Source organism: Aulonocara sp. 'chitande type north' Nkhata Bay, linkage group LG20, assembly GCF_057382095.1.
Source record: "Aulonocara sp. 'chitande type north' Nkhata Bay isolate Kocher_YH1m ecotype deep benthic linkage group LG20, A_spYH_male_GT1.1, whole genome shotgun sequence".
Lineage (NCBI taxonomy): Eukaryota > Metazoa > Chordata > Actinopteri > Cichliformes > Cichlidae > Aulonocara > Aulonocara sp. 'chitande type north' Nkhata Bay.
The window spans coordinates 3,660,913-3,675,451 of NC_141363.1; the positions used below are offsets into that span (position 1 = coordinate 3,660,913).

General features: G+C 40.4%; 1 protein-coding gene and 1 non-coding gene across 2 annotated transcripts; both read left to right on the forward strand.

Moving 5' to 3' along the window:
- The first annotated feature begins 1,670 nt into the window (after positions 1–1,670).
- LOC147304875 (small Cajal body-specific RNA 2) lies at positions 1,671–2,032 on the forward strand. The gene has a single exon (XR_015126770.1).
- On the forward strand, positions 1,707–14,537 carry smc5 (structural maintenance of chromosomes 5). Its single transcript, XM_086277079.1, has 24 exons — positions 1,707–3,405; positions 4,502–4,643; positions 4,941–4,993; positions 5,224–5,386; positions 5,476–5,610; positions 5,761–5,901; positions 6,003–6,164; positions 6,815–6,886; positions 7,020–7,275; positions 7,410–7,564; positions 9,221–9,334; positions 9,442–9,536; positions 9,665–9,797; positions 9,966–10,139; positions 10,601–10,770; positions 10,893–11,016; positions 11,186–11,308; positions 11,402–11,527; positions 11,695–11,790; positions 12,344–12,448; positions 12,564–12,683; positions 13,171–13,350; positions 13,674–13,769; positions 14,103–14,537. Exons 1-24 carry the CDS (start codon positions 3,239–3,241, stop codon positions 14,235–14,237), a joined length of 3,237 nt encoding a protein of 1,078 aa, XP_086133205.1. The 5' UTR covers positions 1,707–3,238; the 3' UTR covers positions 14,238–14,537.
- Positions 14,538–14,539: the final 2 nt, after the last annotated feature.

A 14,539-nucleotide genomic window follows, 5' to 3' on the forward strand; every position in this document is an offset into this window, starting at 1 on the left:
CTTCCTCCCAGCCCATTAGCACTGACAGACAGTCCAGCAACAAAGGTCTTCAAAGAAACATAATATGGTGATGGTTGTCACAGTTTGGGGACTGAGACGATCATAGAAAACCCAAGTACAACCGGAAATGTCCTGCCATAAACTTTGTGAATGTTTACTGGTTAGATCTATAAGAAACTGGTACTGGTAAATAAATTGGTACAGATATCAAAATGTGCAAGAAGACTGTGTGAATGCATTGTTATTTGTTGTTTGTGAATGACTGTGTTTTCACTCTCATACAGGAGCTGCGAAAGTTTGTGCCACTGTGCTCACATCTTTACATCTTCAACCATGCGCTGATGTATTTGTACTTTAAATTCACTTTTTGTAGCAGTTAGGGAGGTTTGAATGTTTTACTAAAAAACAATACTGACTAAACACTTTATTCAGGTTAGACTTATGACGATACACACATACATCACACTGCATGTATTTAAGTGTGTATCAGTGTATGTGTAGTCACAACACAGTCTTTTCTTAATCAGTTCTGAGGACACAAAGACTTCCACATGCTGTATCTATTTCTGTGTTTTTCAGCTTACAAATACCCTACAAAAGTATTTATTTTGTATTTATTTATAATTGTTAGGTCCATTATAGTTATGTTAAATGTATCTGTGGCATAAACACTAAACAAGAACAAGAATAGATTAATTCTTGTTGTATAAATACAAGCTGAAATGTCATCTGGTGGGGTTTAGTCTACATACTTTACATTATATATATATATATATATATATATATATATATATATATATATATATATATATATATATATATACACACACACACATATATATATATATTAAAATATATATATATTAAAATAAATCTTTATTCTTATTATATTCTGCTGGCTCATAAAGACACACAGAATTTGCCAAAGGGAACAGTTAGAAAGTATTCTATTACATAACATAATATAAGACCAACAAAAACAGGAGGAAGTAAGAAAATTTTAAACTTATTTTACATAACTCTCTTTCTCTTTTACCATTACTTCCGTTTACCATTACTTCCGTTTACCATCCCATCATGGATGGTAAAAGGAAGTAATTTATGGGATCAACCATCCAAAGCAACAGAGAGGCGAACAAGAGAGTGCAGGGAGGGTCGAGTGTTGGGGATTTCTGACAGAAGCAGAGCAGAGTGAGTGAAAGGGAAGGTTTACAAGATGGTAGTGAGAGAAGATCATGGGACTAACAAAAAAGACAGGAGGCCTGGTTGATAATGTTAAGGTTTCCACTGAGAGTGACCAGGATGGAAATGATTAGAAATAAATAACATCAGTGGGACAACTCAGGCTGAGAGCGTTGGAAACAATTTTAGAGATGGTTTGGGCATGTGCTGAGGGGGGATAGTGGATGAAAGACAAAAGACGATGAATATAGAGCTAGGGGCAGAGTAAGAGGGACACAGGTGATCTGCTGTGGTGATCCCAGAAGATGAAGACCTTTTAACACTTAAAAAGCTTTGCCTACATTTGAATTAATTCAATGAAATATATTTGAGGATTTAGGTGATGGTTTCATAATTTTGTTTTCTGTATATTATGTTACTACTGGTGGCCACGTGATGTCGCTAAATAATCGTCGGAGTCGATGTCCCATAATCCCATGCGGCTTTTGGCTTTAAACCGGAAGCGGAAGCTCCGTATTCCTTATAGTTTGAATGGCTTCTGAGTGAATGGTTGTATGTTTGAGTGAGTGCGTGAATGATATGTGCGTGTGTCGTGTCTGTGTTCATTTTAAAAACCTACACACTGATCTTATTTGATCCGGTCTGAGGTGGCTCTGCTCTGACCGGAGATGATAGGAAACGCGCTTGCGAGCCTTTGTGGCGATGTGCAGCCGGCAGAAACTTTCAGGGCCTCCACGCTCCGTGCCGTGGTTAGAGGTGATGAATTGATCAGATATACTAGCTCTGTGAGAGTTTGAGTTCATCTCAAGCTTCGCAGTGGTCAATGAGTACAGAGGCGATTCTGATCTAACCACAGCAGGAGGAACCGTGGAGGAGCACGACCTAAAGAAACGGCTGCTCGTCACATACGCTTATTCTAACGGTTAAAACGAGTTCAGACAGGCTTCGGACTGAAAATACCAGGAAAGCAAGGCTTACCAAACGCTCGTTTTCCTGGTAAAAACAGCTAGGCGTGTTAGTCCTAAAGTTGCTTCTTTAGTCAAAAGCAGTTTTTCTCCCTTAAAGCGACCGATTCAAAGGGAAAGGGGGAGAGTGGGAACAGAGCTATACGGGATTAATTCAATCAAGTAATTTAGATCATTTAAGGACTGACTTCTGTTGTATTTATTTTCAAAGATTGACTGTACAAGCTTTAATTGTTTTCCCAAAAATAAATAAAACGGGTTTGGCTTTAAAATAGTTATATTTACAAATATTATTAAACTCTATCCAAAGAGTTGAACTTTCTGACCTTGTCTAAAAAAAATACAATTTAATTTCCTTCAACGTCCATGGTTCTCCAGACCTGCAGCCAGCTCAACAGCTACACTGAGTCACAGTCCAGAGATAAGATGATCCAAATCCTCAGAAATGTTATCACCGCCCATTTCTGTTTTTGACCTGTGGAGATGTTAATTTAAAAAAAACCCATTAGGCACTTTTCGAATTTTCAGAATGTTCCACTTTGGCCACAATTTATATTTTAGGACTTAATGAATCGAATCTAAAACCTTCATAACACTTGTTTTTAAACTCTCGCACTCTTCGCATTAATCCATCATACTAATCTTCCCTGGACCAGTATCAGTTTGCATTTCAGGGGAAACTGGTCAACATAGACACACATAGATGGGCATGATAGGGTATAATAACATTTAAAACTCCCCATAACTGAACTGCAAACTTCATTAGAAATCTTTCTTATTAACGCTAACACAATATGCATCACCTGCACGTGTTAAATTATGTTTTCGAGTATTTTCTACTCTCCTTTTATTTTCTAATATAGTATATTATCATTTGGAAATCAAACATTTTAGGTGCATGCTGTACGTTTGTTATTGTATGGGTAAAATTCATATCTCGCGATAGCTTTGGCGCTGTGGTCGCCTTTGTGTATACACGTGATGTTTTTGGTCCAACCGGCTTTCAGCAGCAACTCGGCAAAGCGCGCGAGGTGTCTGTCCGTGTGCATGAACGTGCCTGGTTGTCTTGTAGGTTCCCTGTTGGGGTCACCATGGCCGAACCCAGCAAGCGGCAGAGGCTCAGTCACATTAACAGCAGCTCACAAACTTCGAGTAAAAGCTTACCGAGCATTTTCACGGACAGTCAGGACGAAGGACTCGAGGGGGAGGGTCGATTTGTGGAGGGATCCATACTTCGGATCACCATGAAGAACTTCCTGTAAGTTGCTGCTCCCCAGTTGACAGCGGTCAACGTCTGTAAAGTGAAACTGCCGGAACACCCCGATTTACCTGCTGATAGCTACAGCCAGATGACCTAGATAGCATATATGCTAACATTTTTCCACCAGTTTGCAATTAAAAGTTAAACCCTGAGCCCTGTAAACACGAGCAGGTCGTAGACCCACTGATGGAAGCTGCTACAGACCGACTATATGGTCCAGCAGCTACAGTTAAGTCCAAATGAGGTATTTTAGTGAGCTGTCCTATCTAATTGTACGATTTAAGGGGTCACATTCAAGGCAGGTGTTAAAATAGACTCGATATATTAAAGAAGGGCTTCCCCATTAAGAACTCGTTATCATTACGCCTGTTTCCATTGCTTTCTACTTCAAGGGGATGAGAATCACAGGCAGCTCTAGCTTAAAGCAAAGTGTCAAATCCAGCCAGTCAATAAAAATCCTGTACCCCCAGTCTTATAAATTCTGTATAAAAAGGCAGTGGAGCTTAACAGCGAGTTACATGCATCCCCTTTTTTCAGTCTGTTTCTAAACCATGTTCACACTCAGAGATGATAAGTAGATATTGATAACCTGTTCAGAGCTTCTTTTCCACTCAGAAAACTAACCAAGAGTCAGTTACTGGTATAAATTTTCATCTTACTGTCATCCATACCTGCCTGTAAGTTTTTTTTTAATGAAAATTATGGCAGACTAAGTAAACATTCATTGCTATACAGACTATTCTACATTTATTAACTTGTTGATCTGTAATACATATTTGTATTATTGTCAACCAGCCTCCAAAATTGCAGAACCTGTGCAGGGATAAGAGTGGTTGTAAATAAGTATTTCACTGTGAGTCTGCCTGTCGCAAATGCTTAAGCAGTATGACCAGATGAACAGGTACCGTATGTGGGAAACTTCAGGTCTCACTAACAGACAGCCATTTGAAGTGTAAGATAGCAGTATTGCCACTTTTATGTTATTACGTTCATTTGTACTGTTAGTGTAGATTGCAATTATTTTAGGCGAGATGGAGCACCTTTGCTCTAAAACACTGCAGGAAACCCCTGAATGTCTACCTTGTACTCACAGAACGTACGACTACTCTGTGGTGCATCCTGGACCTAATCTGAACATGATTGTCGGGGCCAATGGTACTGGAAAGTCCAGCATTGTGTGTGCCATCTGTCTGTGTCTGGCTGGCAAGACAGCTGTTCTTGGCAGAGGTGATAAGGTAAGCCACAGAGCAATGCAAGTCATTGATTGATGCACTCCAAACGTATTTCGGATTTGTTTTCTTTTCAAAAGACCAGCAAATAAACATAATGTTAGCAGACTGGTAAACAAGCTGTATGTGGTGATAAGCACGCCTCTATGAAAATCTTTCATTGCTCTTTTGCAGCGCATGCACTGTTGTTTCTCATCTCCCCGCCCCTTTAAAAGTCAAAATATGATACTTTGAATTGAGCTCACATAGCAGATACTGCATTTGTTGACGATGATTATTGAATGGTGCTTTGTTTTTTTAAAGGTTGGGCTCTATGTCAAGCGTGGTTGCAAAAAAGGCCATGTTGAAATTGAACTGTAAGTTATGTGAAATACATTCCACACGCTACATTACTCTACTGCTCCGTTAGCGTTACATGTTTTCAGAAATTCTTCATGAATCTTTTCAGACAAGAAGTTTGAATTCTGAACCCTCATCTTTTCAAAAATGAAATGAAAATTTGCCAGAAGTTGTTACATCACCTGCATTATCATGTTCAGCATAGTGATATGACTCTAAACGCTAGCCTTTGTTTTTGTTTTTGAAGGTACAAAAGAGGTGGTAATGTGGTGATTTTTAGAGAGATACATGCGGAGAACAATCAGTCTCTGTGGATGTTGAATGATCGGCAGTGCAGCCAGAAGGCGGTGGAAGAGGAAGTCAAAGCTCTGCGCATCCAAGTCAGCAACCTCTGTCAGTTTCTACCTCAGGTATGTTTATACATCTGCAACATAAAGCTGCACAGATGCAAAAATATACAGTTTCATCACTGTTTTACTGGCTTTTTCCCCCCACGCAGGAAAAAGTGGGCGAATTTGCCAAGATGTCCAAAATTGAGTTGCTGGAAGCAACTGAGAAGTCAGTGGGCCCACCAGAGATGTATGAATACCACTGTGAGCTCAAAAACTTCCGCAATAAAGAACGAGAACTGGAGGTAAGCTCAAAGCCAGTGATCCAACAGGCAAAGTTTGATGTGGTAGAAATAAGAAGAAAAAACTGCAACAAAATTCATTCATGTTCGTTTTTTAAGTTGTCCTCCTCTTAAAGACATGTAACGGCAACATGGCTCTTTGCTTCTCTGTAGAACGTTGTGAAGGAGAAAGCAAGCTTCCTGGAGAAAGCCAAGCAGCGAAATGAAAGGAATAAACACGATGTAAACCGTTACTACGAAAAAAAGAGGCATCTGGATGTAATCGAGTTGCTCGAGAAGAAGAAACCATGGGTGGTGAGTGGTCGAGTGTAAACAAGAGAAATGAGCACAGCGCACATGTGGAGAGAGAAACTGAATTAACTGTGTAAGCTGTTTCTGTTTCCTTGTGATATTAGGAGTACGAGACCACCCGTAAGGAACTTGAGGGTGTGAAGAAGGAGCGCGACGAGGCCAGAAAGCAGCTTTCAAGCCTGAAGCAGACCCAGGCGCCCATGGTGAAGAAGATCCAACAGATTGACGAGCAGCTGAAGCCAACAGAGGCACAGATAAAGGATAAGGTGACAAATCAAAGGCTGGTACTCTGTAACGGGTCCAGTTTCACGAGCAGATGCAGGGATACATTATTTTTTTTCTAAATTTATTCAATACAATTTAGAATCCGTTTTAAAATCCTTTTATTGGTTTTTAAATCTCTAAATGGTTTGGCACCTGTTTATTTGTCTGACTTGTTGAAGCCCCACGTCCCCACTCGTTCCCTTCGGTCAGCTGAGCTGTTGCTGCTTTCGGTCCCAAAGTCACGGCTGAAACTTGGAGGAGACCGAGCGTTCTCTGTTGCAGCGCCGATGCTTTGGAATAACCTTCCTCTCCATATTAGACAGGCTACATCAGTGCCAGTTTTTAAGTCTTTATTAAAAACCTATTTTTATTCCCTGGCTTCTAACTCTGTGGGTAACTGACTTTTTTTTTTAAATTAATTTTATTGCTATGTCTGGTTTCTGCTATCTTATTACTATATGCATATTTGTATTGTAGAGCACTTTGGTCTACCAGGTGTGCTTTTAAAGTGCTATATAAATAAATGATGATGATGATGATGATTTTGTAGTAAATGAACTCTGAATTAGAGACTGTAAAATAAGTTCATATTGCAATTTCAGTTCACAAGTCCTGTAATGATGGTGGTGAAGATGAGGTTGTTGTTTTTCAGACTGCTGCCATCAAAGAAGCCTCGCTGAAGTGCAAACAGAAACAAGATCAGCTGGATCGAAAAAACAAAGAGGTACGGCTGTGTTTTTGTTTTTACATTTGGTACAGACTAAATTAATAAAACGTTGTGCTTTTTATCTTGTACTTAATTGACATAAAGCAGACTTTTGTTAATACACGACTGCTCTCTCCACTCCTCTCTGCAGATTGACGATATTAAACAAAAATGCAGACTTAAGCAGATGGAGGAGGAAGACCACCAGAAGCGAATCAGCAACACCAGAAGAACCATCGAAGACCTGAAGGCGGAGCTTGCCAAAGTTGGCGACCAGCCGGATGTAACCCCGCGCATCAACGCCGTCAACGCTGATCTGAGGCGCATTCAGGAGGAGAGAGCCAAGATCGAAGGGGAGAAGGGCGACCTGCGCAGGGAGAAGGACAACCTTTGTGCTGAATCTAGAAGTGAGCTTCCCAAAACAATTTGCATAAACAAAGATGACTTCTTTTGTTTTCTTTTTTTGGCGCACATTTCGCTGACAAAAGCACATTATGTGCAACAGCTTTACATGTAGATTCTATTCTATTTTCTTTATCAGTGTTGGAGAAGAAGCTCAACGACATGAACAACATGATGAATGCCAAAGTGGAGAAGCTGCGAGGACGTCACAGGGACACACACGCTGCCCTCCAGTGGCTCAGACAGAACAAGCAACTCTTTCGTGGAAACGTCCACGAGCCCATGATGCTGGTGGTGAGTTTCACTGAACTGTGACAGGACGCGCTGCACGTAAAGCGCTCTCTGTAGCATTTAGAAGCTATGCAGATGTTTCACGTGCAGTTTAGATGGAAGTGTGCGAATGTGTTTTCAACAGCCCTAAATTATAGAAGTGAAAAAAAAACCCAGACAAACTCATGAGATCCGGTTCCGATTTAACAAACAACTCGTATCTAAAAGCATTTAAATCCACGATTCTTTCTCCACGTTTAATGATGAATTTCAGCCATGTTTCTGTTTTCCAGTTGAGAAAAGCCACTTATTAAATGATCATATACTGCTTATAAATGGTTCAAGAGGGGTGGGTGATATAGCCTCAAAATTATATCATGATATTTCACGGATGTTATAAAAAAACTGAATAATGTTTTATCAGTGATTGCAGCTTGCACTCAGCTGAATTTATTAGTATAAACAAAATTAAATATATTTTCCTTTATTTTTTTCCCAACAAGCTGCTGTCGTTGCTGGCAGACTAGCTCCTTCAGAACATGACTGCATTGCCACAGGGTGCCAGCAGCATTATTGTGCAATAGTAGTGACACAGCATTATATACAGTGACACTAGAACGAAAGTAGCCTATGTGGTGCTTTTCATGAAAATTCTTAAACGTTATTTTTCGTTTTCTGATAAGAGACAAAAACAATAAAAACGTTCCCCACACCCAGCCCTGAGATTACAGCTACAAGAGACAAAGAAAAAGAAAAACCCACTAGGGTGGATATTCACAAGACAAACATAGTACAGATGAATGGGGTGGGCTTCTCCTTTACTCACAATCAGTTTAAATGCACCACAATACAAACAATGGATGCATTTTATGGCTGTTTTTAACATATTCAATGGCGACTAAGTCACTCAAAAGTTTCACAGAGAGTTCACTCTGTTCTACCTCGCTTTTTCTAACTGCAGCATAGAAAGTATTTTTCTAAGGTACTCTCTGAGTTACTCTGAAGATGGAGAGGTACTACAGTGATTCTGCAACAATGGCAGGGCCTCGAAAATGTTCTTCCAAGTACTGTTCAATTGTTGGCAGTGCCAAAACACGTGAACTGGTGTAGCTGGGCCTTGATGGGAGGGTAAGCATGTTGCCTAACACTAGTGTGTGTGTTTATCATTTGAATATCGTATGCAAGGTGCTACTTTAAATTGGCTCAGGCACTATTTAGTGCAAAAGAGGAAGAATGAACACACCCTATTCAGTGCTGCCAGAACTCCCAGTTCAGTGATTAGGGCTAAAATGGGATTCTGGTTATGGCATAAGTTATAATGTAGCTCTGACACAGAAGTATAATTCAGGTGTAACTTGCAAATGTCTCTGTTGTTTGACTGAAGTGGTGAAACAAGTTTCTTTCCACCTTCAGCAGGAACAGTTTTCTTAGTGTTGTGCTCTGCTGGAGTTTGTTGTAGTAGCTCCTTTTTTAGCTGCTAAATCACCATCAGAGTGGCACGAGGTGTGATGAGACACTTTTCCATCGCTTAAAAATTCATAACTGGCATTATATCAGATGATGTGATACCGAACCACCCTACCAAACACCAAACACATTGCATCTCACAGGATAAACGAAGACTTCCTTGTTAAGTGTTTGGATTGGTTTACTTTTGTTAACTCGCTCTCTATTTTACAGATCAATGTGAAGGATCACCGCTTTGCTAAGTATGTGGAGAACCACATCTCATTCCACGACCTCCGTGCGTTCGTTTTCCAGAGGAAAGACGACATGGAGAAGTTTATGATCGAGGTCAGAATGCTGCAGGCTGCCGACGTCGCCTGCTTGGAGGAAAATATTTCATCCGATTAGAAATGTTAGTGAAGCTAATGATGTGTTTGATCTGTGGTGACCCTCAGGTCCGTGACAAGATGAACTTGAAGGTGAACTCCATCTGTGCTCCGGAGGAGTCATGTTCTAAGCGACCGCCATCCCGAAATATTGAGTCCCTGAGGTGAGAGAAAATAAATTTAGTTCAGTTTTTTAAAAATCGATACAGTATTGTTTTTTTGTTGTTGTTGTTGTTCTTTTTTATCCTGATGCATCTGTTGCATCTTTTTACTTCTTCTTACTGGCTTTCAGGCGTTTTGGGTTCTTCACCTACCTCCGAGAGATGTTTGACGCCCCCGATGAGGTCATGAGTTACCTCTGTCACCAGTACAGGGTGCATGACGTGCCAGTGGGCAATGAGCGAACCAAATCCATGATTAAAACGGTACGCTTGTCTTCAAAAAAAAAAGCTTCTTAATGTAAACTAATAAAACCCCACATTGTTCTCCTTAACATCAAAATCTCCTGGGAGTCCGTCGCTTTTAACTTTGGTTGTATTTATTGCTTTTGTGGTGGAATGACTTTGACACTGACCCCGATCTGTCTTGTTCAGGTGATTGAGGAGCCCTACCTCAAGGTGCTGTACACAACAGAGGAGAGGTACACTGTCAAAAGGTCCTTTTACTCAAACAAGATAAGCACCAGCAACTCTGTGGTGCACCCTTCCCAGTACCTCACCATCACTGTGGATGCTGAAGAGAAACGGCAGCTAGAGCAGCAGATGAAGGTAGGAAACAGTTGTGTGAAGAGAGCTGGAACGACAGCAGCACCTCAAGACATTTCAGTATATTATATTGCTTAAAGTCCGTGTAAAGCAGTAATAAATGTGCGCTTTGAGTTTGTCATGTAACAGAAAAATGTGCTTTAAACCACTCAAGGATTAACAAAATTCACCAAGTGTATAAGATTAGGTTTTAAAATTGTTAATAAATGTGCTCTGAAACACTGAGGGGCATGTCCGATCGAGGGGGTTGATTGCTTGAGTGTTAGGCAATTTGGACAATACTAGGCAGGCAAAATGAGCCGGGTTTGTTTTAAGGGGGAAATTACCAAAAACCCTTCATGCAAAACTGATGAAAAAAAGTTTTGTGTGTATCTGCACACTTTAGTAAAACTTAGGTGACCTACTTTTCACTTGTTTTCTGCAAACTTTTTTTAAACATGTGCTTCATTCTCCTGTGCGACCAGTCCTGTGAGTCAAAGCTGCGAGACATCGACGAGCGGATGAAGGCCTTGCAGAAGGAAGCAGTCGCACTGGACCGCCGTGACAATGAGCTGTTGGCAGAGAAGAAGGGTCTCTCTGAACTAAAGGGGAAAAAACGACAACTGGAGCAGAAAATTAGTACCAAACAGGACAGGTAAGCTTCATTTAAAGGGACAAAATGCTTAACAGTGACTTTTGTCATATGTCTTAAATGATCTTCACAGAGGCATCAGCTTGGTTATGAGATTTCAAAAACTCATCTGTCTCTGTGTTTAGTCTGAAGCAGATGGAGCAGAATATTATTGACCTGACAAAGATTGAGGAGGAGACTAAAGAAAAAATTGCAGCTGTAAATGCTGAGAAAGTGACCATAGTGACTGCATTCATGGCCCAAATGAAGGTATGAATAAGGGAACCTGACTGCATTGCTTGTGTTAGCTGTGGTAGAATGGCATTAAGCCCTTCTCTGTTTTTATATCATCTTTATAGCAGATATTATTGAAAACATCTACGATTTAATAATTTCACGATTGCATTTTTTTCTATTCACTTGTCTGCATGACCTTCAGCTGAGAGCCAAGCTGACGATGGAGAAGGTGCATCTGGCGTTGGAGACGGTGGGGCTGACGGCAGAGAAGAACAAACTGGAGAATGACTGCAGAGAAGGTGCCTCTGAGCTGAGGACCACTGATGTAAGTATTTAGATGGGGAGCTTGCTCGTCTGAGGATCGGGAGGTTTTGTATCGCAGATTTATGCTTACTTGTCATGTTTGGGGTTTTTTAAGCAAAAATGCAGCCGTCTGGAGCAGAGAAAGGTGCAGCTGACAGACCAATGCAAAGGGCTGTTGAAGAGAGCAAAGGCGATCTGTAAGATGCAGCCTGATCAGTCATTACCCGAAGACCTGCGTAATGTGAGTGTTCTTCACAGTTTTATTGGTGAATATGTGAAAGAGACTTCCCCCTCTATTCACTCTGTGTAAAATATTACCCTTATAATATATTCTAATCTCTGCAGTGAAGCTCCTCAGAGCCTAAAATTCAAATGAGTTCACAGCTCTTTTTTTTTTTGTTAAATCAGGCTTTCAGCAAGCTCCCCGACACGCTGGATGAGGTCGATGCCATGCTGAATGAGGAGCGCTCCAGAGCCGAGTGCTTCACTGGCCTCAGTGAAAATGTAAGGACGCATAGAAATCAGGTTTTCATTTATGCTGCGGGACTTCTGTCTTCAGCGTGGTCGTAACTTCAGTAAGAAAGCAGTTTGGAAATGTTAATAAGCATGCATTAGAACAGGGATGCCAAATTCATTTTACATGGTGGGCCACACGCAGCCCAGTTTGATTTTAAGTGGGCCGGACAAGTAAAGTTCCTCTTTCTTTCAGGAGAAAGAACTTTCACTAGACATTTAGAAAAGAAAAAGAAGCAACAGTATTTCTTATTTTTCTGCATAATAAGGAAATGCTGCTGTAGTAAATTAAACAAATATCAGCATGATTTAAATTGTAAGCTTGTTTGTTTTTGTAATTGTCCAGTGGGCCGGATTGGAATCTTTGCTGGGCTGATACTGACCCCCGGGCCTTATGTTTTACACCCCTGCATTAGACCTTAAAAATGCCCTTTTGTTCAGACAATTAGTTTTATTTTTACTTAACAGTTTATTCCATTTATGTTCTTATTTGAAATATTAAATATAAATATATACAAATATTGAACCTCTCTTGACTTGAAAGGTTGTCGATGAGTACAACAGGAGAGAGCAGGAGATTAAACAAATGGAGAAAGAGCTGGAAGAAAAGAGCAACGCCCTGAATGCCTACCGACAGAACATATCTGAGGCGAGTGATTACCTGGTTTCACAGGAATTGTCCAGTTTATCATTTGTTGTGTGACAGAACGGCTCTTGGGGTGTAATGATGTGTATATTTGGACTTTTTTTCTTCTGTGTCACAGGCTAAGGAACGCTGGCTTAATCCTCTGAAACATCTGGTTGAACAGATAAACGAGAAGTTCAGTGCTTTCTTTCGCTCCATGCAGTGTGCAGGAGAAGTTGATCTGCATTCAGAGAATGAGGTAATCGCAGAGTCACAGCACACTGCTGAGGTAGAGGTCTCCCTTTGCATCACCTTTAACCACTTATGATTGAGCACAAGTTCATTGAAAACTGAATTTTGAATAGATATGGTAGGCTGTTTAACTGAGGGAAATATTAAACTGTATCCATATTTTTAACGGATGCATCAAATTGGAAAGGTTAAAAATATAGATGGGGTTGCCTTATTATTTTTCACATTATATTTCTTCATAATTCAGCATGAATTTAGTTTAACTGAATATATTAGTGTCCTCTAGACTTAAAATAATTAAACTTAAATTGTCCAGTTTATCAGCGGTAGGACAGTTATCTCTCATGCGGTCGTACTCACATCAATTCAGTAGATTTATTGATGATTAAATATCACTCGCAAAAATCTTATCCACTTTTTTGTGAGTGGATAAGATTTTTATGAGTGTCTTTAGAAACAAAAAAAAAAGAGAATACTGGGTCTTTCCACTGCAGGAGGAGTACGACAAGTACGGGATCCGCATCCGGGTGAAGTTTCACGCCACCACCCAGCTCCACGAGCTGACGCCTTACCATCAGAGTGGAGGAGAGCGCAGCGTCTCCACCATGCTTTACCTCATGGCCTTGCAGGAGCTCAACCGCTGTCCCTTCAGAGTGGTGGATGAGATCAATCAGGTAGTTCTTACACACAGTCTCAACAGTGCGACCGTAACAAAGGTGCACATGAGCTGCAGGTAGTGTAATTATTAGGGAAACCCAGGTACGAGTTTCTCTTTACTGCCCATTTTCTTCTTTTCCTGCACACATTTATTTATGTGCAAACCACTTCACACAGACAGATTTGAAAAGAGCTCAGCTTATGTGCCGCTGCTTTCATGAAATTAACATTTTAACAACTTTAATAAATAGAACTCAGATCACGCCGACAGGCATTCACACAACAGTAGTCATCAATTGCCTTTATTAAAGAGTCTGAGCCCACCTGTTTCTTTATGCAGGGAATGGATCCTGTAAATGAAAGAAGAGTCTTTGACATTGTGGTCCGCACAGCCTGCAAAGAGACAACGTCCCAGTACTTCTTCATAACACCTAAAGTAAGTGTTCTATGTTCATGCAGACTGCCTGTCTGAAAGTCCCAGTGGTACCAAGGAGCTGTTTATGTGCCACTTTATGCCAAATAGTCAGACTGTTTGGACTAAAGTATTGGGCTGCATCACTTCATCTTTGAGTCAGATTGCCACAGGTATATAAAATCAAGCACTTAGCCATACAAATGTTTGTAAAAGAATGGGTTCTAAAGAGCTCAGTGTATTCAGATAATAGTATTAGGTTTTTTATTTTATTTAATCTTGAAATATTTTTTTTGTTTTATATGAATGCACGACAGCCCAGTGCTCTTAATTTCTTCCTGCTGTGTTTGCCTACAGCTGCTGCAGAATCTTACGTATGCCGAGGAGATGACCATCCTTTGCATCCATAACGGCCCCCACATGCTCTCCCCCAACCAGTGGGACGAGAGGGCTTTCGTCAGACGGTGTCTTGAAAGAAAAGCCAGGGCATGAGCCCCCTGGAATGACCTGTGCTCCTTGAAACTCTTTTAAAAAGAATTATTGGGTGTATTTTTTCACTTAATGTTCAGAATCCTTAATCTGCCATTTTTGCAGTTTTTTGTTTTTGTTTTAATTGTATTTGGCATCTATAAATCAGATTAAGAGAAAAGTGTTCACACATAATATCTGTCATTAGTTTTCATCATTTGCACATTTTCTTATTTATGCAGCCAATATCTTGTGTTATATGTGTCTTTAACAGTTGGCTCGTGTTTATATATTTGAATAAAATGTACTGCTGTTTCTCTTCTACG